At 44.2% G+C, this 27,754-nt stretch overlaps 1 protein-coding gene across 1 annotated transcript; it reads left to right on the forward strand.

Annotated features, from left to right (window-relative positions):
• Positions 1-85: 85 nt before the first annotated feature.
• On the forward strand, positions 86-27,601 carry ptdss2 (phosphatidylserine synthase 2). The gene is made up of 13 exons (XM_083666908.1): positions 86-451; positions 968-1,322; positions 5,325-5,426; positions 7,037-7,119; positions 13,729-13,796; positions 14,540-14,674; positions 16,079-16,129; positions 16,555-16,668; positions 17,273-17,391; positions 18,111-18,225; positions 19,061-19,206; positions 20,127-20,312; positions 24,068-27,601. Exons 2-13 carry the CDS (start codon positions 1,087-1,089, stop codon positions 24,219-24,221), a joined length of 1,509 nt encoding a protein of 502 aa, XP_083523034.1. The 5' UTR covers positions 86-451; positions 968-1,086; the 3' UTR covers positions 24,222-27,601.
• The last annotated feature ends 153 nt before the right edge of the window (positions 27,602-27,754 follow it).

Consider the following 27,754-nt stretch of genomic DNA (forward strand, 5'->3'; position numbering starts at 1 on the left):
CCGTAACATGTTTTTTTTTTTTTTTACATCTTCTGCAGAAATATTCTGAGATAGTTTACAATAACCGAACTGTGAGCGAACACGCGTCTGTGTGTAGTGCCGATATAGAGGGCTGTGATAACCCGTTCCGTTCACAATTTATTTTGGGAGTTACTCGACTATGATAAATCTTTAGCGTGTCAGACAGCCCGCCAGATTGGGGGCGGTTAGTGGGACTGAACGCCCATGTGTGTCCGCTACTCGTATAGTTATCGGTTGGTGTAGCAGCTAGCTACAGACAGCAGACAGTCAGACCAGGCAGAGCTGGTGATGCTGACTTGTTGGCTATCAGTGGTTCCCTAATTCCTTATCCCTTATGCAGCCAGTTAGCGACAGCTACTGCAGTTCAACAATGTCAACCTCACCCCGTTACATGCCTCTCTACTGGATATTGATGACCAACAAATAACTGGTAAGTTTTTCTTAACTTATCTATATGATAAGTAATATGTAACGGACACGTTTGTAAGTCGCCGTGATGAAACGATATAATGTGTCAGGTTAGCGTCACGTTGGTAGATATAACGAGGTGCTTTTTCACAGAAAATGTGAAGGTCAGTCTGCTGAAATAACAAGTTGAAGTTGTTCCAACCTGTCATTCACGAAGGTGGCAGTAACATTAACGAAATACCCGTCAAAGTCAGTGACCGCGTCTAGAATTGAAATGCTCACATAACGTTGAGCGAGTTCACCTGACAGCTTGATAGGTATCTTGTCAGATGCGACAACTAGTTTCCGCAATAACGCCTTTCGCAGTGCACAGCTAGTCAGAACAGGAGGCAAAAGAACGCACGCGGCAATTGCACTCCAATCAGACTACCCTCAGTCACCTGTAAAATAGTTTATGTAACATGCATTAACAGCTTGTAATATTTGACTTTTCCTGTTCACTAACGCAAATGGTGTTTACTGTCTGTACCCACTGTAGACGCTGACAGTTACTTGGGTGCGGCTGTTTTGAATGTCACGCAGTACAAGACAAGAGCAGAAAGGTAACCTCAGGATATAGCCTACTGGTGCAAGTGAGACCGAAGGATTCGTGAAGCAATGACAAAGCCCGAATCGAAGAGGAGCGGTGCGGCTGTTGTCACTGGCAGATCTGCCGCTGAAGAGCAGGTCAATAATGGCTCATCTGACCCGTCAGTGTCCGGCAGTTCCCACGACCACTCAGTGGCACCGGCGACTCCGACCAAACCCAAATCTGGGAAACCATCCAGAGAGCACCTTTCTAGACGGACAACGGAGTCTGAAGTGTTCGATGACGGAACCAACACCTTTTTCTGGTAAGTAAGGTTACTATTATGCCCAGTGGCCAGTGACTCAGGTCATTCTATGTTCCTAACGGGAAGGGTTTTGTTCAGTGGAGGCTAGTGGTGATAGAAATCAGGACAGCTCCTTGTAATGCATGGAATGAGGAATGGTATCATAACATTTTTCAACAAAATATGTCATTCATCCCTGCCTCAAGACGATCTTGAAACCATCACTTGACAAATTATAAAATATGATTTGCTGTAGTATGACACAGCAAAATCTGACAAATGAGATTATAGTAGAAATCAAAGCCTTTTTCCCCCCTTTTTTTAAAGTTATCTTTCTCACATTTTGGACAGCAACCTTTCAAAAGATGTATGTACTTTAAGTTAGCAGCAGCCGTTGTAGTACCTTACACCTTGTGTTGCGGAGCGATCCAGCCAGTGTAAGTATTTGTTTGAGTTAGGGTTTGCTGACAAGCTATGGGCTAATATCTCCAGGCCTGCCTTCTCAGCAGAAAGAGATCCATGAAAGACTTTAAGCCGGGACAGATGCTTTGGGGGGCAGTGATATGTGAATCCTGTAAATTACAGTGGCAACCATGCTGTCAATCCTGTTCTCACAACTCTGATAGTACACACCTTGACCCATACCCACACACACACACAGGGTTAACCCTAACCCTAACCCACACACCCTCAAACCCAGTTAGTTGACATGCACAGGATAAAGGCTGTAGGTGAGGGATGAGACCATTCCAACCAGTCTCTCCTAATCTGATAAGACCACACACTGTGTGTGTGTGACGTGAGAGGTACTGTAGGAAGTCTTATTTCCTCGGGGGGGTAGGACCTATTCAATGTCTTTGGAAACGGAAGAGAGTGGACCGTTCAGGTACGAATGTGTTTTTATTGTCATTTAAGATGATTCTGCCTTTGGGCAACATGTGTAAATTCCAACGTTGAGGAATAGTTATGTAGAGTGGCTGTTATTCCATTGAAGTTGAACAGTTAAGTTATTGAAGGGAAAATTGGATAGCCAGCCTACCACTCCTGATAGCGTATTGATTTGTAGCACACACACACACACACAAACACACTCAGTGAACACGATGCAGATTTGTACTCGTTAGTGGTTTAATTCAGATGCATGATTGCGCCATTTTGCTGACCTTGGAGTTACCCGAGTGGTCTATGGGGGTCTGTTTTGTCTTGCCATTGTTAAATATCCAGTGTCATTGGTAGCGTGGTTGAATTGTAACTCTAACTATAGAAAGGTCACTTATTTAAACAGTTTTGCTTGCCTTGTAGTCATCTAAATTGTTTTTACTGTGCCATGAAAGGAACTGATTGATGAAGCTTCTGTAAGTGGATGTGATAGCTGGCTTAGTTTAACTGGTAAGTGTGTGTTTGAGTGACTCCTACAGTAAGATTATATATCAGTTTGCCAACTTACCGTAGTTGCACTTAAAACCGAAATAGGATCTTCTCAAGCCAAAAACATAAAATGTCCCGAGATGTTATGCATCGCAATTAGGCTTCCATAATCTCTTTTCATTTGTACAGTGTTGTTGATTAAGCCTAGCTGGTCATTCTAAAAAAATAAATAATAATAATAATAAAAGTAATTTGTTTGATAGACTAGTTTACAGCTGGCACGCACTTTGTATTTGATTGTGCAGTAACTGGATATTGTTAGCATACTTACTTCAAATCATTTTATTTCAAATCATTTAACTATCAAGTACCTAATGATTCAGTATGTCGCCTGTTCCTGCAAGGTTCCCAAATAAACCAGTTATCAGACCACCTCTAGGCAATTATCATTTTACCTTTATTTTTTAAGTAATTTACCAAGACGATGCAAGTTTATTTAAATAGAATATTTCATACACAGAGGCAATTCAAAGTGCTTACATAAAATAGATAAAAAGGAAAGAGCATAAAAATAAATAATAATAATAATTTAAAAAAGCATAAAAGACATAAAAAAATAATAAAAGTCGCAGTGCATTTTAGGGTCAGAGTGCAATTATTAGCAGCAATTTAGTTTTCTTGACCTTAGAATACCTGTTCCCTGGGTGTTTGGGACGTTAACCCAACCCTGTAAATCTGTACACCAGGTTGATGCACAACGTAGCGTGACCAAACTGAGTACGCTGGGTTTGGCCCCTCCCCCTCTGGTTCACGTGGGCCTTTCTCCCTAGCGGTTACTTGTTGTCAGGCAGGAGTGGTCCGGGAGGGAGGCCTTCTCTCTCGACAAACAGGTTCCAGAGAGAGGAGAAAACAAAACCACATGCCGTCCCCATGACTCAATCACTGCACTGGTGGTGGAGCAGAGTGGCCTCTGTGGTCATTCTGTATTTCACACCATTTCTCTCTCTCTCTCCCTCCCTCCCTCCCTCCCTCCGTCCCGCCCTCCCGCCCTTTCGCTCTCCTTCACCCTAAATTCTAGCTTAATTTAAGAATGCGTTTTTGGCAGGACATTGAGTAAATATAGGCAAAAGACATCTCTTGCTCACTTATTGACTCTTTTCTTTCTGGCTATTTCTCTCTCTCTCTCTCTCTCTCTCAAGAATGCAGGCCAGGCGGACAGGCAGAATACCTCAGATGGGCTCTGTGACATCTGTAATAATGACCTCTCTCAATCTCCCCCATATTGCTTCTCTATCTCTTTCCATTCATTCAACCCAGTTGAAGGTTCCCCCCCTTCGACTTCAACCTCTCAGACATCTCTCCTCTATCACACTCCCCACATCAAACACGCTTTTTCTTTTCCCTTACTCTGCCTTTCCGTGCCTGTGCGTTTGGTTAATCATTGTCTCTATAGGGTTATGTAGAAGGCCGATGTACACGATGGCCTGTTTTTGTAACATACTGAACTGTGTGGAAATCCCCATGGATAAAGATAAGTGTGACACACACTGGGGATATGTATCAGGCAGCACACATGCGACCAAGTGCAGTGTTCACTTGAGGATTTCGAGAGAGATTCATTAAGTTGGCTGAGTGAGAAGCACACACACACACAAAAAAAAAAGATAATTCACAGACATTTAAAAAAGACTGTCAACAAGACAACAACACGTTTTCCACAAGCCTGTTGATTGTTTTTCAACAACACGTGGTATTCCACAGCGTGACTAGGCAGAGGATTGTTGTGGGTGAAATGTGACTGCTCTTGCTCATGTGTTTTTGTTGTTTTAAGTTAAGCCAGCGGAGTTCCCTCTCCCTGGGATCTTTGTCAGAGATTTTTTTTCTTCTTCTGTCCGGCACCTGATCATTGGTTCTGCATATTTGTAATTTTTCCACATAACAGTGTCTTTCGGGGCGCTTGGTGGCGTAGCACACTAATGCGCATGCCACATAATCGCAAGGATCCTGGTTCGATTCCGACCCTCGACACATCCTGCATGTCATCCCTCCTCTCTCTCTCATCCTTCCTGTCAATCTCTACTGTCTCTAGCCCAATAAAGCAGAAATGCTCTAAAAACATATTTAAAAAAAAAAAAAGTGTCTTTCATCGTCTACCCTTTCATCTACATAGTATAGGCCGTGGGCTCACCTGCATTTTTTTTCTTCTGCTTGTGTTGTTTTAAAACATAATCCCTGCATAAACGTGGCATCAGATACACAAGACTCTCTCTTGCCATTGACCGCAGAGGCATTACGCAACGGTGGCAGATTCCCGAGGACACACTTCCTCTGCGATGTCACGCAGGTTAACAATAGCAAATGAATGTGACCTATTCACTGTGTGACCTGTCATTGATTGCTTTTCTCTCCCTCTCTCCCTCTCTCTCTCTCTCTCTTTCCCTCTCTCTCTCTCGCCCCCTCTCTCTCTCTCTCTCTCTCTCTCTCTCTCTCTCTCTCTCTCCCTCCCTCTCTCTCTCTCTCTCTCTCTCCCTCTCTCTCTCTCTCTCTCTCTCTCTCTCTCGCCCTCTCTCTCTCGCCCCCCCCCTCTCTCTCTCTCTTGCCCCCCCCTCTGTCTCTCCCTCTCTCTCTCTCTCCCTCTCTTTCTCCCTCTTGCAGGAGAGCACATACCGTGACTGTGCTGTTCATTCTGACCTGCGCGCTGGTCTATGTCACCCTGTTGGAGGAGACACCACAGGACACGGCATACAACACCAAAAGGTCGGCCATTTTGTCTTGTCTTGTCTCGTCTCAAACTCCCCCAGTTTCCGTTCTAATAATCTGGGTTTCGGTGTCCTGGAACCGAGCACACTTCCCATCCTAATCCCTTTGAGCCATGTCCCTGTCCACTCCTAGACTGTAGCGCTGTCTTATGTTTAGGCCGACTCCCGTATAGCTTGCTTGAAGAGTCAGAAATGTCAATGTAGCTACCCCTGATGTATCTGTGTGTGTGTCTGTGTGTGCTCTCGTATGTATGCAATGTGCTTTAAGAGTCAAAATGTCACACACACACACACGCACACGCACACTTAGTCACACCTGCTGGTGAGAAATGAATCACTTCCACCTTGAGCAGTAGTCACCTTCAGCCCAGCTGCCATACGGGACAAAAGAGCCTGACAAACCAGCACGAAGCACGAAGCTTGGTTGCTCGTCATTTCGGTGACTGCTCCAGTCAAGCATGATTGTTGACACTTTCAAAGACACTTTCTTTTCTGGGCCTTGATATAGCAAAGTAGGAATAAAATATTGTTTATTCACACACATCCCCATCGATAGAAAGTATTTCAGAGCAATTGGCCACCCGGTTTGTCAAGCAGCGCTGGAGAGCCTTGTGACAGAGGGCAGAGGAAATGCGTGTGGGTGCAGGAGCGGGGACGTGGACAGGAATAGCCAAGCCGGCGTGGGTGGCAATGGGGGGTTGTCGGCACTGTCCGACATTCATTAACAGGATTTGTCATCTAGCGCGGCCTAGCTCGCCTGGATTACAGCTACTAGAGCTTCCTCCCCCCCCCCCGCCCCCTCCCCCCCCTCAGGGTCACAGCAAGGCGCGCTGCCTGGCTCTCTGGCTGCCTGGCTCTCTGGCTGCCTGGCTCTCTGGCTGCCTGGCTCTCTGGCTGGCTGCTGCTGCTGCTTTCTCCTGCTGTAATCCTTAGAGCTCGTCTCAGCAGTCCTGAGTGGCCTCCCCCACCGTGTCTCGTCACCTGATTCGTCAGCACCGATCTGACAAGACAAAGATGGGTTAAAGCAGTGTAGCTGAGGCCTATTCGGTATGGGTTAAAGCAGTGTAGCTGAGGCCTATTCGGTATGGGTTAAAGCAGTGTAGCTGAGGCCTATTCGGTATGGGTTAAAGCAGTGTAGCTGAGGCCTATTCGGTATGGGTTATCACCTGTCAATTTCTCTTCGGTAGAGGTTGGTGTGGATGAAGGGAAATGTAGATACGGATGGATAGGATGCCGCTTTAGACTATTGCAGAGGACACACCCCCCAGAGGACACACCCCCCAGAGGACACACCCCCAGAGCATGCCCTTTTTCTTGACTTGTGTTTGACCTCTAGAGCGCGTGGCTTCGGCTCCTACCTGATAGTTTGACCTCCATTCAACAATTCCATGTCAGGTCCAGTCATGTCAAGAAATAACATGGATTTAAATTGCCCATCCTGTTTCTCATGTTGGCCATAGCATTACAAGCTGTATTGTGTGTGTGTGTGTGTGTGTGTGTGTGTGTGTGTGTGTGTGTGTGTGTGTGTGTGTGTGTGTGTGTGTGTGTGTGTGTGTGTGTGTGTGTGTGTGTGTGTGTGTGTGTGTGTGTGTGTGTGTGTTATTCCAGAGGGATTGTGGCCAGCATCCTAGTGTTCCTCTGCTTTGGAGTAACACAAGCCAAAGACGGTCCGTTCACCAGACCACATCCAGGTAAGGCCACCAGTCTGCAAAAAATACACACTCTCAGCAAATCCTTGCACATCCACACTTGTCAGCCACCCTCCCACTTCCGCTGACAGAGGATGATATTGTCCTTGCAAAGCTGAAAAACACTATCAGATGTCTATCAGATAAGTTTATGCCCTAGTAGGTAATCGCTGTTTCAAAGACAATATTGTTGCGTGAGTGCCTTGGATTATTTTAAACTGTTATGCTTTTTCACATCCGCTGCAACTTCACTTGATCGCTACAGGAAAATAGTGTTGATGTGGCACTGTGAACGGGAGCGGGGGGGGGGCGCGGTGATTAATTGAAACTCAACATGGAATCCCACATAAAGTTGTCAGCATGGCAAGCACATGTGTTAAGTCAGACTCTGTAATGGAGTATCGATCCACTTTCCCTCCCTTTTAGAAATGCATTTTGTGGAGAGACCAAATGCCTCACACCAGATCAATACTGGTGGTTGGAGTCCCAGCTAGTCTCTGTGTAGACAGCCCATCAACGAGCTGTAGGAACACTGCTCAGTCTGAAGATTGATCATAGATCATCCAATATTCATATCCATTACATCCATTGTCTCGGAGATGTTGTTCTTGGATAAGGCACAGCTCCTGGATTTCTGACAGACAGTTGAAGGCCTACTTTGCAATGCTTCAACCACTGATTTAGCAAAGCAATATAAGCGCCGTGGACAGTGTTCATTAATGATTGATGGACAGCCCTACATGCAGCATCAGTTTGCGAGCATATGCATTTTTCTGTGACTGTGGTTTAGATCATTTAATTTAAATCTATTTGATCGTATGGTTTATTGAACTGATAGAGAGGACACAAACGCATTGCACTGCTTTGAAGATCCCCCTCACGCAAAATTAATCCCCACATCAAAAGTTCCACGTCGCAAAATGATTGTCCAAAATTCAATTCCACTCCAAAGCGTGGCGAAGAATATTAGGCTATTTAGGTGTAATTTATAGCCTAATAATTATATTCCAGTTTTTATATTTTACTATCTCTCCAGAACGATGGCCATAGGACTTAGGAATTCCTTAGACAAATCAGTAGACTTGAACAGATGATTTTTATTGGCCACCGGAGGGGTGTGATTTTCAGGCAGAGGGTGTGATTTTCCAAGCACGTAAAGTCTGGAACGCCTATTCGGCGAGACACTGCATGCACACACATTTTCAAAATGGTAATACCAAATCTAGGAAAGCGCGTAAAAAGGCGTTGTAAGCAGGGAAGTCGGAACATGGCCCTGGGTCTACAACATTCAAGTGAAACCAATAGCCAATAGCAGTCAACATTTGTTTGTTTAGGAAAAAGGCAACGGAGCGAGGCTAGGCTGTGGCGGCCAGGCTGTGGCGGCCAGGCTGTGGCGGCCAGGCTGTGGAGGCCAGGCTGTGGAGGCTAGGCTGTGGCGGCTAGGCTGTGGCGGCCAGGCTGTGGCGGCCAGGCTGTGGCGGCCAGGCTGTGGCGGCCAGGCTGTGGCGGCCAGGCTGTGGAGGCTAGGCTGTGGCGGCCAGGCTGTGGAGGCCAGGCTGTGGAGGCCAGGCTGTGGAGGCCAGGCTGTGGCGGCCAGGCTGTGGAGGCCAGGCTGTGGAGGCCAGGCTGTGGAGGCCAGGCTGTGGAGGCCAGGCTGTGGAGGCCAGGCCCTTTGCTCTGAAGTGCTTTGAGTGCTGCACTAAACCAGACCTGGGAAAGCACACAGCACTTAACTGGGAGTCAACATGCATTACGCACCGTCAATACTTTACCTACAACGACTGCAGGGTTGGTTTTATGTGCGTTGCTATATGCAGTCTTGTAGAGAATGTACGGACCCTAGTATCTACTGGTCCTCTGTGGCTCGGTCGGTAGAGCGTGGCGTTAACAACGCTAAGGTTGTGGGTTTGATTCCCCCTGGGACCATATATATTGATAAATGTATCCACTCACTGCAATGTAGGTCGCTTTGGATAAAAGCGTCAGCTAAATGGCACATATAGTGTCTTAAGTTTCATTACTTGGTCCTTTTGACATGCTTATTCCGAGAGACTGACTACAAATCAGTACAAGGGGTTGGACGATGCAATCACATTTATCAGTAGGGCTTTCACTCTGCTCTGTATTCACTGCTTTGGGTGATATGGACCAACCGTTACTTTGAGCTAGCCTCAAGGGCTCTATTTTTATTTTTTTATTTTTTTTAATATGTTTTTTAAGGGCATTTCTGCTCTATTGGGACAGAGACAGTAGAGACTGACAGGAAGGATGGGAGAGAGAGGAGGGACGACATGCAAGACAGGTCGAGGGTCGGAATCGAACCAGGAACCTTACAACCACGTGGCAAGCGCATTAGTGTGCTACGCCACTAAGCGCCCCCAAAGCCTCTATTTTAGCCAATTAACATTTCTATTAGAGTTCTTTTGAAGTGACTGATTCTGGAACATGTTTTTATAATTTATGGCTTCAGGTTATTTGTTTATACACAACACATTTGAATTTCAACGCTGTATCTGAGCACAAATGAATGCAGCCTGCGTTATGTAAAATGTTTTTCCTATATTCGGCAGCTGAATGGCATGCAGCTGTCCCTGACCTACAAAAGTAGTGTTAAAGAGGCATTCGACAAGTCATATAAGATGTTGCCTATTTTAGAGAATTGTAATCATTTCCATTTTACATCATAAAAAATAATAAAATGGTTGTGTTCATTTATGCATTTCAAGTTTATTTTTAGGGTTAAAAACTTGGAAGTGCTTGCTTTAGGGGTAGCCTCACCAGTGTGATATCTGCCAGAGTGCAAGTTGCTCCAAATTGAGAGAAACAAAAACACTCACAATAGACACTGAAGTAGATGCAAGATGCTGGAGATTGCTACACTGGTAGGAGATTTTGAGTTTCTAAAAGGACATTTATAAAGAATGTAAGTGTCAAAACAGTGTACCATCCCTTGATGCCACCTAATGTAGCTCAAACTGAACTACAGTATGGCCTACTTATGAAGCGTATGCTACCACAGTATTTTTGGTTGATCCAATCCTAGAGACAGGGGAGAACTGTGTCGTCTTCCCCCTTGACTGCCTCTGCTGAACCTGAACCAGACCCAGTAGTCTGACAAAGAACTGGGCCATTCACGACTGGCCTTTTAATGGAACTGGCTATAGAAAGATGGGAGAAGAGAATAAGGATGAAGGTGGAGAGAGAGAGAGAGAGAGAGAGAGAGAGAGATCCTCACTGGCAGGCCAGGAATTTGGGCTGGTATTGCTACACCTTCGGTCTGCCTCTTGTCCGCCCCCTCCGAGCGGCACAAAGACTCGTTTGTGGAAGGTCGATGCTGTGACATGTCTCCTGTCAGCCACGCTCTCTGTCCCGTTCAGCTTGCAGAGCCGGTTTGGTACAGTGTTTTTCCTGGGCAGCACCTCTGGTTTATTAATGCCTCTGGAATTGTAGGTTTGTCACTGTTGGAGTTCGGCCTTTACATCTGACCCCATTCAGCTCTGTCCAGTCCTATGTCATGTTTTGTGCTGACTCAGTTTTGGGGGCCAAAGCCTAGCTGTGAGGGTTGCAAATGCCATGTGATGATGTAGTGTTGTTGTCCCTTGTGCATGACAGTATACAATGTTAGGGGTATAATTGGGTGCTGGTATAGGTTTTCGTCTTGGCACAATGGATCCTAGGCGTGGGGGGCTCGTCCTGCTTATTCAGTGTTAGGCCTGTGGAGAAGGATAAAGTATGGTGACTACCGTACTCACCCACTTATCGTTCTCATCCTCATTTAGGTGATGACTGAACATTTACAATATATTTTCAGATAATGTTAACGTCAGTCAGTCATAGTACCCATAGCCCATATGATTGTGTTCAGATCAGGTCCTTTATCGGGACCCCGGGAGGCGTAGTGGTTCAAAGCAACGGTGTTAAGATCTTAAATCCCCTCATTGTGCACGGCTTGTGGAATGTCGTAGCTCCAGGGGACTAGCTAGGACACGGAACACAGCGCTCAGGGGCGACTTCACCCCGGAGAAGGAAACCTCAGTGCGGCTGGTTGGGCTCTGAGTCCTTTACCTGTCGACTGTGTATATGATGAATTTGCTATGTATAGATGAGCTTTAAGATACGGATTGCGATTCTGATCAGGTTCTGGTTTAAGTGGAAACTCTGGACCCTGTCTTGCCCCCAAAGCTAAGCAGGGTTAGGCCAGAGTTAGGCCAGAGTTAGGCCAGCGTTAGGCCAGCGTTAGGCCAGAGTTAGGCCTGCTCGATCCTCTACTGGGAGACCAAACAGGCTGCAGGAAAGTGGTGTTAGTGGGCACTAATCCCTCTGGTAGCCTACAATAATGCCCCAGGGCAGTAATTAGGGATATTGCCCTGTGAAAGGATGACGTCCTTTTGGATGAGACGTTAAACGAGGCCCTGACACAGTGTGCTCACCAAGGATTCACTCACTAATCGTGATAATCCTTGGATCCTGGCTCGATTCCCAATGGCCCACGTGCTATAATGTAGGGCTGCACAACATATCATACAGCTATCGATGTCACAATATGAACAGTTACAATGTCCGTACCGCCAGAGGCTTCAATATTGGCCTTTCTTTACTCAACCAATAAAACGAAAATGTGTTTGGGATTTACTTGACTCTCACATTTATTCTCTGCATGCATAGATTTATTTTATTTGGTTATCGGACTCAGTTACTGTTCTTTACTTGGACACTTGTTTTCAACCACGTCAGGTGGAAAGGTCACGTGTTCACCTTTAGTGTTTGATGTATTGCAAGTCATATAGCTATCGCAATATCTAGCAAAATGATCGCAATGTAATATTTTCTCTGTTGTACTATCATGGCCACCCAAGCTTTCAATTGACTCATTCATTCCCCCTCCTTCCCTCCCCCGCATACCTTCTATTTGCTTTATCAACATACCCGGTAAAATAAGTAGAACGGGAAGAAAATCTAAAGCTTCATTTTTAAGACATCAGAAAGTGCCAGTCTTAATCCAACGATTATTTGAACCTTGATAAGCCAACTCTGAAGCAGAGCAAGTTAGCTCAAAATAGACCTGGTGCATATTTTCAGCCTGCTTTAAGCAGCAGTGGCTTGATTGTGCTCCAAGCCTATCAGGGTACAGTCAAGAAGCAGTTCTGTTGGAAACAGAAAATGACTTCCTTCCTCTGTCGTGGAAGTGAATGCACTCTTGGCTACTGGGTCTTTAGGGGGCTAAAGTGACTCACTTCCATAGGCTTCCGAGGGAGGGAAGGACGGAGGGAGGGAGGGTGGGTGGGCTGAGCTCAGCTGAGCCAAGAGGATTGTCTGCAAGCCTATTGGAGCACGGGAGGTGGTCTGATAATGGGAGCTACATTTCAGTGAACGTTGCATCAGTCGTTGCGTTGTAGGCCCTTCACACCATTGCAGATCTTGCACTGTCTAAGATAATAAGTCACTGATTGATAGAATGATTTCATTCATGTAAGAAAACAAATATTTAAAAAAAGCTTTTTTCTGAAAGAAGATTCTGCAGGTTGCCTTTTGTGTGCCGACTCACTTCTTCTTGTTTGGAATGAAAAACCGTTTGAAAAGCGTGTCTGGTCCTATTTAAAAATGAAAGCTTCCTATGAAAGCTATGGACATGGACATTTTCATCTTGAATATTACCCATGTTGATTTGTGGGACTGGAGATGGTCTGGAGGACTTGTATATTATATCCCAGCTGCATGTTGTGTCAATAGACAGAAATACACACTGAACAGGAATACGCTGCTACGGTTTATGATTTAACATGGAGAACTGTGTGTAGATCTAGTGGTCACACTGGACATTAGACACACAACTTCAATGACACAGCTTTGGACAGGGCAACAGAACAATCATGGTATGAGGTTTTGACGGTATGTTAGTCATGAAGGTATTGAACCTTTATGCTCAAGTGCCCGGTAACAGTTTTATTTATTTTTTATTACGGTTTTAGACTAGTTTAATTATTTTTTTTTTTTTTTTTTTTAACAAGCCTACTGTAACATTTAAAATGTGTAACATCTGAAATAAGTGTGGACTGAAAGAACAGTATTTTAATTGTAGAACTGCATTTATGAACAGTGCTGTGTACTGAACAATATAAAAACATACACAATAATCTATGAAATATGCAATTTTAATGAACATATTTTTCTTTTTAGCTGAGTTGATTGGTTAAGTTGAGAAGGGGATCTGGAAGCTGGAGCGCTTTTTCTTTTTTAAAACACCTGTAGCAGACATTTTCTACAATCTAAGAGATTAAACTATATTTAATGTTGCAGGAATAGTCATCTTATCTGTTTCTAACTGCAGAAACCATTTCAGAACAATCTAAGATTGTGAGTGTCATGGCTTGTTAATGTGACATGGAATGACCCAGGAGTTCTCAGCAGCTGAACAGCATTATGCAAAAATTATAATCTTTCTCTCTCTCTCTACCTCTCTACCTCTACCTCTCTCTCTCTACCTCTACCTCTCTCTCTCTCTCTCTCTACCTCTACCTCTCTCTCTCTCTCTCTCTCTCTCTCTCTCTCTCTCTACCTCTACCTCTCTCTCTCTCTCTCTACCTCTCTCTCTCTCTCCTTTTTTCTATGCAGCATACTGGCGTTTCTGGTTATGTGTCACCGTTGTCTACGAGCTTTTCCTTATCTTCATCCTGTTCCAGGTGGGTTTGCAGCAATGCACAGCACATCTATTGTACTTGCACCTTCATACACACACAAGCATAGCAAAATAAATAGCGTGGGGATAAAAAGACTTTGTTGTGGTTTAAAAGCTCTGTTGTTGTAATTCCTCAAGTGGCCACTGAGGCATTTAGGATCGCTGGTTGCTCCTTTAATTCCCTGCACACTACTACACCTACATTCTGTCACCCATATCTCGACCAAAAACCTAGACTATGCCCAAGTCTCAACGCCCCATGCTCATAGAAATACTACATTCACAGACATCACAGCAAGTCATGAGGCTGATCTCAAAGGAAGGGACTTGTCCACCTATAGTGTTGATGAATTATGTGTTATTGTGCTTAAAGTTGAGCTGCTGCTTCGCTCACGAATCAATCTAATGAGTAGATTTGTAATACTGAGTCAAGTTCTTGGGGCAGGGCAGGGCAGGGGGTAGAGACTAATCATTACGGTGGAGGAGTGTAGTGGAACTTCAGGGAGTTCAATTGAAAAGAACACAACAAAACCAAGCTTCACCATTACGTTAGCCAACTCTTACTTTACGTTTTATATTTTGGATGATTTGCTCGGATGGTAATTTACCCCCAACTGCATATTTTTAGCCTACATAAACCAGGACATTCTGAATTGTTTCCAAATATCATGATTGGTTGATTGATTCGATGAGTTTATTTAAGTGTCTTTAAAGTATGATTTCTTTCACCCTGGCCGACTTGAGCAGACGGTTCATGACGGCCGGCAGTTCATGAAGTACATCGACCCCAAACTGGGTGTGGCCCTGCCGGAGAGGGACTATGGCGGTAACTGCCTCGTCTACGACCCTGGAAACACCACCGATCCCTTCCACAACCTCTGGGTAAGGCTTCACCAACTCTCCTTCTCAGCAAAACAACACGTCCCTTGACACTGGCAAAAAGGCTGCTGCGTAACACTGTCTTAAAGACAGGCTCAGCATTGTGATGTCATCGTCCTACACAACAACAGAGGTCAAATCTGCCACAGTTGCCATTGGGGCTGGGTGATATTGCCTGAATATCATATCACAGTATTTTGTTTGGCGTTATTGAACGGTGTTTTTTAATAATTAAAGTTCTAAATATGTTTAATGAGTGTGGACAACTTGACACGGTGCATAGCTCGCATCAATACATTACCATTTCGGTGAGGGACCAAAACAGCTTGTGACCTATGAACGGACAGAGACTGAATCATAGTCCCCTCTCCGATTTCAGCAGCAGAGGTGGTGCTATATCCAGTCCTAAAACCTGACTGGTGCGCATTTTAAACTGCAATTTAAAAAGGACCGCATCTGAGAATTGATCGGGACTCCCTAGCTGCCATCATTGGCTCTTCCTCAAGGAAGGTTGCCAGTTGGAAGGGGGCCAATGATTGCAGCCTTGGTTGGGAACCAAGAGCCTGTGCCGAACGATACCGTTTGTACCCTCGAACCAACGTTCACGAGTGTGGGAAAGTCCTGGCTTCTTTTCTTTCTCTCCCTCCATCTTTCTCTCTCTCTCTCATTCCGTCTGTATATGGATGTCTGCCAGGACCTTGAGTGATGTGTCTGAAGCAGATTACGCACGCTTCTCTCCGACTGGGTTTAAAATACTTCACCCAGTACTGGGCTCCCTTTAGGGAACAGCCCGCCACTGCCAGCGGCCTAGTTCCTGTACCCTCAATACTGCTGCTTCTGTGCTCTCTGCTCAAGTGTGTTAACCACAATTCCCCTCAAAACCCACTGGAAATATATAATTGGAACTATTAAAGCACTGACAGTCGTCCGAGTCAAACAAGTGTCTTAGATGTCTGTAACCGTGGCTCGTGAAACAAGCGCAAGCTTTCAAGGGTCAAATAATAGACCTTACAGTTGAGGTGTAGGTCAGTGTTGGTTGTACAGCTAACACTAACCCTGCCACTTCAATTCACTGTAAAGAAGGGAGCAGATCTGGGTGGAATGCGTTTGTCAAACACTTGAAAGTTATCTGGTCAAGTTTTAGTTGGAGTTCTGGGACTAATCCATTGGTCACACCGTCCCAGACCTAAAATCAAGTGAGGCCAAAGTATTTTAAGGTATTTGATTAAACAGTATGCATTTCACCCAGCTCTGAAGGGGAGACTACGGTTATTTACATTAGCATTGTATGCATGTTTATGTAGAGCTTATGCAAGTGTTAGGCAGTCTGTATATCGAATTGAAAGGTTTTATTGTTATTGGGAAGGTTTTGGTTAATCTGACTAAAATGCTCATTTGTTTGTGCAGGACAAGATGGATGGCTTTGTCCCTGCTCACTTCCTGGGCTGGTACATCAAGGTGGGTCTGGGTGCTGTGTCAACATGGCGTATTCTCAAGCCCTTTCTAGAATAGTGTTGCATTGTTATGGTTTGGAAAGAATGGAAAATCAAGCACACTGGTGTTCTTTGCAAAACTGGATTCCTGGATCAAACAAACAAACAAACCACAGTTTTGGTCAACAGACCTTCGCCACGGTTTACAGAGCACGTGCTCTGCACACACCTTTATGTGCTACCACACAGGTGAATTGATTTGGTGACTGTACTTCCTGTGTTATATTGACACAGGTCTAACTGTGTGTTATGTAATGAATGTGTCAGCACAGCAATGGGCCATTTTGACAGATCTCGAAACAGATGTGTGATAATATTTAGATGTTTTAAACACATTTACTCTCGTGATAATTCTCTCTCTCTCTCTCCCTCTCCCCCTCTCTCTCTCAGACATTGATGATCAGAGACTGGTGGATGTGTATGATCATCAGCGTGATGTTTGAGTTCCTGGAGTACAGTCTGGAGCACCAGCTGCCCAACTTCTCAGAGTGCTGGTGGGACCATGTATGTACCCCTCCGTCTCCACTCACAGTCTCTCTCTGACACGCTGTCCCGCCGCCATCTTGGGTGGGCCTATATATGTGGGCCCACCACTCAGACAACAGATGCATTCCCACTCAACTATGTAATGTACTTTTTTGTTTTAGTTTAATTTTCTTCGACTATTTTATTGACTTGGATTGTAAAAGTGGGTGGGTTACACAGCCTTGTTTTATATATGTGAAGAATATGCATTATGCTTATAAGTCACCGTGGTTGAATTGGGGCCTAAATGTTAGGACTCCCTTTCTCATGTTATGTGTCCTCAGTCAGATGATGCTAGTCTTTCTCATGTTATGTATCCTTAGTCAGATGATGCTAGTCTTTCTCATGTTATGTGTCCTTAGTCAGATGATGCTGGTCTTTCTCATGTTATGTGTCCTTAGTCAGATGATGCTGGTCTTTCTCATGTTATGTGTCCTTAGTCAGATGATGCTAGTCTTTCTCAAAGTGTCTCTAGAGTAGACACTAAATATTATGACTCTCTCTCATGTTAGGCCTTGGCCTCTTAAGTGGACGCTGATTGTTATGTCTCTTCTTTCTCATGGCACGTGGACGCTCAATGCAGTGGATAATGGATGTGCTGTTGTGCAACAGCCTGGGGATCTACTGTGGGATGAAGACCTTAGGCTGGCTGTCTATGAAACCCTACCAGTGGCAGGGTCTGTGGCACATCCCCACATACAAGTACGCTGCTCCCCTATCACCTTACAGTTTACCACAATAACTGTACTCTGTACTTTAAGGCTCCAATTGAATCGATTGCAGGTAGCGGCTAGTGGGTTTCCAATCCCAGAATGAGTAAACAAAAATATGATCCTTGCTTGTGCAGCAAAACAACTTCTTAATGTGATTTCCGATTAACGTTGTTACAGTTTTACGCAGTAGACATTGTATTGTTGAGGACAGAAATCCAGAAAATTCATTATTGCTGCACAAGAATAATCATGTTTTCGTGTTATCCTGGAAGCCTGCTGTCTGCACCTGATTGAGTTGGGGACTTTGCCTTCTTCCCTCAAGCCCCTGCAAGATGTAACCGCTGACGATGCTTGGCTGGATTTTTGAAATCAATCCTAACTTTCACCTTTCCAAGCATATCAGATTAGTGGCTATGTTAACAGGCACCAAAATGTTAGTGAGCGGTTCCGAATCAGTGCATTCAGAATGGAGGTCTTCGTGTGTCCACCATAACCCGAATATTCGTGACCCAATCTGGGACACCTATTTCTTTTAATTTAAGATGGGTCTGTTTGGGTTCAGGTAGGAAATCCTCAGGTCTAGTTTGAGACGGGCACAACTTTTTGGGCCCTTGAAGACCTCCAATTCAGAATGGCAAATCCAATGACAAATGGGTCCAAATCCGCTGTTCACATGCAAGCATACTGGATAGTCACTCTCCTCCATAGGGGGAAGATCAAGCGCATAGCCTTCCAGTTCACGCCCTACAGCTGGGTCAAGTTTGAGTGGAAGCCTGCCTCCAACCTACGTCGCTGGCTGGCTGTCCTCGGCATCATCTTTATGGTGAGAGTGAATCCCTATCTCTCTCTCTCTCTCTCTCTCTCTCTCTCCCCTCTATCTCCCTCACTCATGGTTTCTGTCACTGTCTAGTGTCTTCCACTCACAAATGTATACAAGCTTTATTGTCATGGCATGAGTTGGTGTGTGAACAGAAACAAATGTCATATTACATTTTACATTTTTGGCATTTAGCAGCTGCCTTTATTCAAAGCGACTTACAACAACATACTACATTTGTCTAAGTAGTGAATCATCTATCCATCAGTCATCATAAGACAGAGTAATCAATGCTGGGACGAGGGGTCATTGGCCGTCATAATGCTAGAGGAAAGGAATATTTATTTATTTATTTATTTTAAAATGTATTTTCAGGAGAGAAACTTGCACAGGGGGGTAGTGGGGATGAAGAGGTCTTTAGGAGGGACAGTTAAGATGTAGCCTGAAGAGATGGGTCTTCAATCTACGGCGGAGGTAGTCATATAAGGGCATGCAGACTCAAACTGTGCCCCTTCACCTTTTTAATACAGTTTACATAAATTCGTGGAAACTCTGTTACTCAAAACAAAGATTTGCATTGGGTTATATGGGGAACTACTGTTAAATTCTGTTTAGCCCTGCGGAGCGGAAAGGGGATAAATGGAGCATAACTGTCTTACATTTTAACTTCTTGCCGTGGAAAATCTTTGCTCTGAGCAACAGACTTTCCGCGAGTGTTTGTTCACGCCGTTACTTGTACCATCTCTGTACTCTCACGAAAATAAACTCCCCCTCTCTCCTTTGTGACCTCATCTCTGTCCGTTCCTGTCTCTCTTCCACCTTCCTCCGTCTGTGACGTCAGTTCCTGCTGGCGGAGCTGAACACGTTCTACCTGAAGTTTGTGCTGTGGATGCCTCCGGAGCACTACCTGGTGCTCCTGCGCCTCGTCTTCTTCGTCAACGTGGGCGGGGTGGCCATGAGGGAGATCTATGACTTCATGGACGACCCGTGAGTAATGTTGTGTGTGTGTGTGTGTGTGTGTGTGTGTGTGTGTGTGTGTGTGTGTGTGTGTGTGTGTGTGTGTGTGTGTGTGTGTGTGTGTGTGTGTGTGTGTACCATGGCAAAAAGCAAAACATCAGGCAAAGTGAAACAATATCCTATTAAGTAACAGGCCATGGAACTTGATATTCATAGGCCTGCCTGCCTCTATCACACAACAGCCATGAAATCTGTTAACCATTCAGTCACGGACGGCATGGGAAGGGAAATGATTTCCTTGTGTCGTGGACAGTAGCCTATTCGTCTGTCCTGTCCCAATGCTGCTACAGCCTGAAATTCGGAAATTCCGTCTCATGAGAATTCCTCAATTTATTCTGTACTTCATAGTGTGCGTTGTTTTGGAACGTGTTGTGCCTGTTCATGTCAATTCTCCGCTACTTCGTCTTGTGCCTGATCTCCGCTTACATTGACATTACATTTATGGCATTTAGCCGACGCCTTTATCCAAAGCGACTTACAACAAATTCATTTGTTTAATTAAGTGAATCATCTATCCAACAGTCATCATAAGATAAAGTAATCAATGCTCACACCAGGGGCCATAGGCAGTCGTAATGCCAGTAGGCTATATATATATATATAGAGAGAGAATTTTTCTGCACATGTTATGAGGAGAGGAGAAAATAAGGAAATGCAGCATCAGGCATTTATGATAAAAATAACCAGTTCTAAAAAGAAATCTAGTATAGAACCGTTTTTTCAAAGCAGGTGTTTGTGATACTTTTGTAGAACCGGTACATCATGCAACACTAGTGTGTTGGCTGAAAAGTGACAGGATCAGATGGGTTACCCCTATGTAGAAAGTGTGTCTGTGTGGTCAAGTGTGTTTTGGATCCATTAAACCCCTCCTGTTTCTCTTTTGGCTTCAGTAAATTCTACAGGAAGCTGGGACAGCAAGCCTGGCTGGTGGCTGCCATCACGGTGACGGAGTTCCTCATAGTGGTCAAGTATGACCCCAGGACCATCATGCTTCCAATCCCCTTCTTCGTCACACAGTGCTGGTTCCTGGGCATCCTCCTCATCCTCACCTGGACGTTGTGGCGCTTCTTCTTCCGGTAAGCGACGCAGCCAGCCAACTGTCTTGTCACTATGTGACAAATTGTCTCTGTGGGTTAGGCCTGTCCACTGGTTCTGGTTTCACTCGTGAGCAAAACTCAACGAACAGAACGGCCCTTTTGAGAATGTGACAATAAACAGACTGGGTAAGGTGATCTGTATTAATAAAATAAAGACATTATTTAAAGGTGTGGAATGTAAGATTTTAGCTTTTAAAAAGCTCCAACTGCCCATGGTAAAGAGAAATTGAACATTAAACAATGTTCTGCTCGAGCACCTGATTGGAACCAGTGCCACCCAAAACCTTAAAGTACCATTTTTATGTTTGATGGTTAAAAATCGATCGAAAACATATTTTCCATTATAGAAAACATAGCTTATTAGATTTTAAAACGTTGGTGTTGCCACAGAGGGCAACAAAGTACAAAACATATTTTTTGCACCCTTAAAGGACAAAGCTGGGATCGGCAAATCCGGTTTTTTTTTTTACTTTTAAATTAATAATATAGCCATTGATTCTTGAAAAATATAACTTATAAATGCCTCATGAGCTTAGTTCAATTTTCTCACCCCATCACAACTGATATATATAATGCATCAAAATATAAAACTGAGTTCTAACCCAGTTTTGCAGCTAAACAGTGTTTTGTTATTGTAAACAAACACTGTTTAGCTTCAAAACAGGGTTAAAACTACCAGTTTGATATTTTACAATAAGGTTCTATTAATTAACTTGGATTAAGAGTGTAGTTAACATGAATTAATCAACAATTGATACTTAATGAGAAATGCATTGTATAAAATGCATATTTATTAAGGCATTAATTCATGTTAATTAATGGAACCTCATTTAGTGTCTCGTACAATCTTAGCATTTTTATACTTATCCATTGATTTTCCTTTTTTTGTGTCCAAGGGATTATTTTATCTTTTATTTCATTGTTTTGTGGCCCCCTCATTCTATATGGTGATGTTTTCATTTTAGTTTTTTTGTTGTTGCTTCTTTTGTTTTTTCTTTGCGGCCCTCTAAACTGCCGCCCTCTCCTGGTCATGGCCGGGTGTAGCCCTGCCATGTTAAAGCTTCTGGTTTGTTCTCTTCCCATTTCTCCATCCGCACCCCCACCCCCATCCCCACGCACCCCCACCCACCCCCACCCCCACCCCACTGCTTTGTGCTCACCGGCAATGTTCATGTCCAGTGAGGTAGGTGTAGGAGAGAGGAGTCTGCGTCTGCGTTCTGTGCTCTCCACTATCACCCAGTCTTTAGCCAAAATGGATCCATTTTGAGGAGAAGATGAATGGATCCATTTTGAGGAGAAGATGAATGGATCCATTTTGGCTCAAGACTGGCTCAAAAATGGATCCATCTCATGCATGTTGTTTTAAGTTGATGCAGTGATTTATATCATCATCTTCCATATTTGAGGTTTTCTTGATTTAGTTTTGGGACTATTCCATTGGTTCCATTGGACCGGGCAAAGTACATCAATTGTTGGCTCAAGACATACAGTGCCCTGCATAAGTATTGGGACAGTGAAGCATTTTTTCTTCTTTTGGCTCTACACTCCAAAAGTTTGGATTCAGAAATGTCAACACTTGCATACTCCCCCTATTTCAGGGCACACACAATTAATGGGACAGATTTATCAAATGTCCAAATTAAGCACTCTTGTTCAGTATTTGGTCGACAATCCTTTGCATGTATTAACTGCGTAGTCTGCGACCCATTGACCCCACCAGACACTGGGTATCTTATCTGGTGATGCTCTGCCAGGCTTGTACTGCAGCCATCTTCAGATGTTTGCTTTGAGGATGTTTTGCCTTAAGTCTCCTCCTCAGCAAATGAAATGCATGTTCATTGAGATTAAGATTTAAATCTGGGGATTGACTTAGTCATTCAACAACTTTCCACTCTTTGGGCCTGAAAAACCCCCTAGTTGCTATAGCAGTATGTTTTGGGTCATTGTCCTGCTATATGATGAAGCGCCAAGTTTTTTTCAACGAGTTTGGAGGCATTTGCTTGTACTTTGGCTGACAAGCACTTTAGCAGCAGCATCCTGGTGCTGTTGTCAGCAGTTACATCAACAATGGAGACCTCTTCACCCCCACTACCCCCCTGTACAAGTTCTCTCCTGTTAATAATACAAAATAAATAAATAAAGGCTTCTGGCATTAAGAATGCCAATGGCCCCTGGTGTGAGCATTGATTAGTTTGTCTTATGATGACTGTTGGATAGATGATTCACTTACTTAAACAAATGTATTTGTTGTAAGTCGCTTTGGATAAAGGCGTCTGCTAAATGCCATAAATGTAAATGCAAAAGTGAGCCAGTTCCAGTGGAAGCTATCCATGCCCAAGCTATGAAAACCCCTTCCACCATACTTCCCAGATGAGGTGGCATACTGTAAATTTCAGCCTCATAATGCCTTCCTTGACTTTCATTGACGTCTCTTTGGTCATATTGACAAATGCAACACCTAGAATCAATACTAAACATGGACAGCTCTATTATACCTGCACACATGATGTGGCGGAACACACCTGACGAACCAGAAACACCCGTCAAGCCAGTTTTCCAATACTTGCCTGAATTGCCCCAAAATAGGGGGACAATGTATAAAACGGGTTGTAATTTCTAAATGGTGAAACCAATATGTGCAGAAAATACCATCAAATAAAAGACTGATTGATCTGATTGTAGAGCCAAAAGACGGGAAAAAATGCTTCACTGGCCCATTACTTTAACAGGGCACTGTCCCATTACTTTAACAGGGCACCGTCCAATTACTTTAACAGGGCACTGTCCCATTACTTTAACAGGGCACCGTATGCACGTGACCAGATCTGGTGGTGCCACATGTCCTATATGACATCATTCAACAGTATGAGTCACTGTTTTTGTTAAGTCGGGTGTAGGGCTGCACATATATTCACATCATTTTGATAGTGACATGACGCAATATACCAAACACTTGGGTGAACACTTGATATTTCCACTTGGCATGGTTGAAACGAAGAACAGTCACTGAATACATTTACATTTACATTTATGGCATTGAGCAGACGCCTTTATGCAAAGCGACTTACAACAAATACATTTGTCTAAGTGAGTTAATACGACGATGTCTGTCCATGCGGAGAGTGAAAGTATGAGTCAAGTGCGTCTCATTTGAAGCACTGTACCGTGTCCATGAGTTTTTGTGAGTGTCAAAGAAGGCCAATATTTCAGCCTCTCGCAATATGAATAATCCCCTTGCGATATCTATAGTTATACAATATATTGTGCAGCCCTAGTTTGAGGGTATTTAAACACTTCATCCTGGATTTTTTATTTTTTATTTACACTTATTAAGTCTTACTGAGGGTTTGGTCACAGGACAGCTGTTGGCCTCCCCCTCTGCCCTTCAGTCAGTATGCCCCCCCCTCCACAAAACTGCTCCTCATCCTCTGACAGCCAACCAGATCACCAGCTCTACCTCTCACAATGCACCTCCAACCAATCATCTGCCTCCAGGCCCTCCCACACTCTGATGTCACAAAGGGAGTTTGAGTCACGGCGCTGAAGTGCCCAGATAGTGGATGCATGTGTTATTGAAATGGTCTTTTTTGACAGGCTGAAATTCTATGTACCCCAGCTGTACAGTTGACACCCACAGAGAGACAGAGAGATAGAGAGAGACAGAGAGAGAGAATTTTTGACTCATTCCCAAGCTCCTCTGTGCGCCCTTTGACCCTCATCTTTGTCACCCACAGCGACATCACTCTCCGCTACAAAGAGACCCGGCGTCGCAAGCAGGAGACCCCCGGTGACCGAGACCGCACCCTCGGTAACGGTAGCACGGCAACCCCCTCAGGGCGGAGCAAACTCAACGGCAGCTCCGAGTCCCTCCGACACAGGAAGTCCTGAGGCACCTGTGTAGAGGGGGGGATGGGACAGGAAAAAAAAGTGAAGAAGAAACCACACAGCAACACCACACATACACAACACAGGCAACCTGGGTTTTGTGTGTGTGTGTGTGTGTGTGCGCGCGCACACACGCATGTGTCGGGGGGGGGGGTGGGGGAGGGAGCAGTGCTGCTGTTGTGCCTCTCTGAACAGAGTCATTCCAATCCTGGCTTTTTCACTGTTAACACTAATCACAGAACAAAAACAACAGGGAATTTTGGTTGGGGGAGTCTGCTAGCTATCATCATCATACTACTACTACAGGGATATGTACCCCATTATTTTATTTTGTGTAGGGAACTTTAACACAGGCAATATGTTTTGTTGTCATGCATATGGTGAAATTGAGTCACTTGAATTGAATTGGGGATGGGCCCTGAACCCGAGGTATAGGAAGGCATAGTGTAGAATACGTACAGTAGTATAGTACATCGACTGACACATGAGAGAACTCCAAGAGGATTGGGACACTGAAGTCGTCAGGTGGACTTCTTGTAGATGCTCAGATCTCTATCTCAAGCAACTGAACAGTGTATGGTTTTGGACGGGGGGGAGCAGGGTGTGTGTTGTAGGGAGTTGGTTACAGTAGAGGGGTTACCTCTGCCGCTGTGCGTTGAATGACCTGGGTCTTGTATTCAGCAGGGGGCAACATTCCCCAACGCTGAGATCCCCAATGATGACCCAGTTACATTGGTCATACAGAACCGAGGTTCATCGATTTGAATATCCCACGTCGGAATGTGTTAGGTGGCCATGTTTCCCCTCACTGAACAAGCCCCAGGGTCACTATTCATAGTCCTCTAAACTTACTAGTGGGGTTTGTCCCTCGAACTGGAAGAGGAAAAGACAGCTAAGGGCCAATACGTCCCCACGACACATCCTCTGTTCTTAAAGACGGGCTATACAATCAACACATGGTAACATATATATTTTAGGTAGCCTAATTATATTTCCAGCTGTATTCCAGGCCGTAAACATAGGTTGGGTTTGAAACACTTGTTTTTGAAATGTTCTTCTGGGGTTTGTCGTCATCTACAGATTAAACAGATATTGTACACATGTTGCTCTTCACAATTGGTTGTAAGGAGAAAAGTATGATTCCTCACTCACATTCATACCCCTCATACAGTGAACGTGTAAAGAAAGAGGACAATCAAACTCACGCTACGCTCAGTTTTGCCTCGACAGAGCACGTTGGGTCACACGTGACGCAAGTGGGTCGTAACAGATGGGGGATTAGCGTTCACCATGGCTGGATTTGTCGCCAACTAGAGTGATACATTATCAGGACGAAGTAAAAGGGTTAGAGTGGCAGTGGGAAGCCCCAAGGGATCAGCCGTACCTACAACCAAAACAGCCAAAGCTTTTCACTTGTCATTGCCATAACTCTGCTAAACCATTAGGGCTCTGCCACTCTAAACCTGTGCTAGGTGCCATGAATAGCTGTGAGCTTAGCTGTGGGGAGGGGGGGGTTACAATGCCATTGCTAGATGCTAACTCTTTTTGGTAGCCAAAAGCCATCAGCACCAATGATGTCAAAAGCACACTTTATTATGGTGGCAGCTGATGAGGTCAGCTGTAACATGACGGATGATTTCCATCGAGTTTGGCTTGGGAGGGCCTGCCAAGCCGGGGGAAAGGAATGCACTGTATTGTAACGCTGGCTGAATTGCATGATTAAACATTTGCTTTAAAATGAATACTTTCGAATTAAATTCTGAATATGTATCTAGCCTGCAGGGCACCTAAATTAGTCATTTGGGATATTGGAAATCTCTCCTGACACACCTGTTTTTTTTTTTTTAATCATGTTCCTTGATTTATTTATCGGTCACGCTTGTGGCTCGTATTATAAAAAGACAAATGTATTGATCAAGATGCATTTAACAGTCACTTAACAACCGGGTGACAGCTAGGCGCAACAAGTGCTTTAAATAAGAAATCTGAAGTGGCACAGTACCAAACAAAGTCCTGCTTTACAAGGAGGGACTGCTCTGACAAAGGCTTTGAAGGGATGTCTGTCATTGAAGGGAGAGACAGTGTGATTGGTCAGTTCACTCGCTTGGTAGATCACTCTCCCACTGTGTAAGGGAGGCAAAAAACACTTCCCCAAAGATCAGTCTAAACTGGGCAGCCTTGCTTAGCTGTTGCCGGGGCAGTTGCCGGGGCAGTTGCCTCCGTGGTGGCTTAGTGGTGGCTCAGTGGTGGCTCCGTCAGCACGTGAACTTAGACGCATTCGTTTCAGATGTGCGATTATGTTCACCATCTGCCATGACTAAATCTGGTTAGTGTGTCTCAGTGGGTCCCTGGCCAGAGAGTAGACCGCTCATACACGTAAGTAGTTCCAAAATGTCTGGTGTGAGAACATGCTTAATGCCATTATAATCTCCTTGTGAATGTAAACCAGCAGCTCTAAACATGGGAGGAAGAGGGCTTCTCATTAAATGCCAATTAATTAAGATGTGGTTTTGTGCTGGTTATTAAAATGGGCTGCGATGCAACATGTCAAAAATCTGAGAGGAATTCATTGCCATTAATGTCTTTTAATATATATATATATATATATATATATATATATATATATATATATATATATATATATATATAGCAAATATTTCCTTTTTTAAATTGCTATGCTTATCCTCTCTCTTGCCAGATGTGTTCCTGAAAATAATGTTGGCATATTTATCCAAATAATGTATTTTGATTTGTTTCAGCAGATTTTGCCCCCTTCTTTGAATGTGAAGGCTGCGTAACAACGAACAACTTCAACATAAAAATACTGTTTAGCTGAACTATCTAAGTCTGTACCAGTTTTCCTGTACCGTGTTATATGGTGGAGTGTCTAGAAGAAGACATTTAGAATTTTGTTTTATTATTTTAGACATGTGGGCCTGGGATTTCAATCTAGTGCCCCTCTTTGTGTTTGGGATCAACTCTATTTCAGTTTATTTCAGGGGATGGACTAAATTTCAACTGATGAATCGAAAATTGTCCATTATTTCCTATGGGAATGTTTCAATTCATCTATTGGATTTTAATTAGTCCGGAATTGACTGAATTTAATTGGAATTGCCCCAAACCTGCTTGGGGTAAAAGCAGGGCCTGGCATGGTGTGGGGCCAGTGAACTTCCGCTCGCAACCACAAGAGGGCAGCAGATCACTTCTGTCACAGCCTCTCCCCGTCTGATTGGACTTCTCGAACCGAGGGGGTGCTGTATAAGCCATTTTCTACTTTGTTTGAATAAATGTGAACATGTAAAAGATGGTAAAGAAAAAATGAAATGCTGCTGTAGCACATGTTATTTTATAATGTTTTCAATAAAATCAAATGGAAAGTTGGTGGACACTTGTTTCAGTCGTGTGTGTGTGTGTGTGTGTGTGTGTGTGTGTGTGTGTGTGTGTGTGTGTGTGTGTGTGTGTGTGTGTGTGTGTGTGTGTGTGTGTGTGTGTGTGTGTGTGTGTGTGTGTGTGTGTGTGTGTGTGTGACCATA

The sequence above is a fragment of the Argentina silus genome (assembly GCF_951799395.1).
Source record: "Argentina silus genome assembly, chromosome: 3".
NCBI classification, from domain to species: domain Eukaryota; kingdom Metazoa; phylum Chordata; class Actinopteri; order Argentiniformes; family Argentinidae; genus Argentina; species Argentina silus.

Excerpts from the sequence above, each read along its gene's own strand:
- ptdss2 (XM_083666908.1), top strand. The coding sequence starts at position 1,087 with ATGACAAAGCCCGAATCGAAGAGGAGCGGTGCGGCTGTTGTCACTGGC. Across the intron at positions 18,226-19,060 it reads TCCTCGGCATCATCTTTATG|TTCCTGCTGGCGGAGCTGAA; the intron begins GTGAGAGTGAAT and ends CTGTGACGTCAG. Across the intron at positions 19,207-20,126 it reads TATGACTTCATGGACGACCC|TAAATTCTACAGGAAGCTGG; the intron begins GTGAGTAATGTT and ends TTTTGGCTTCAG.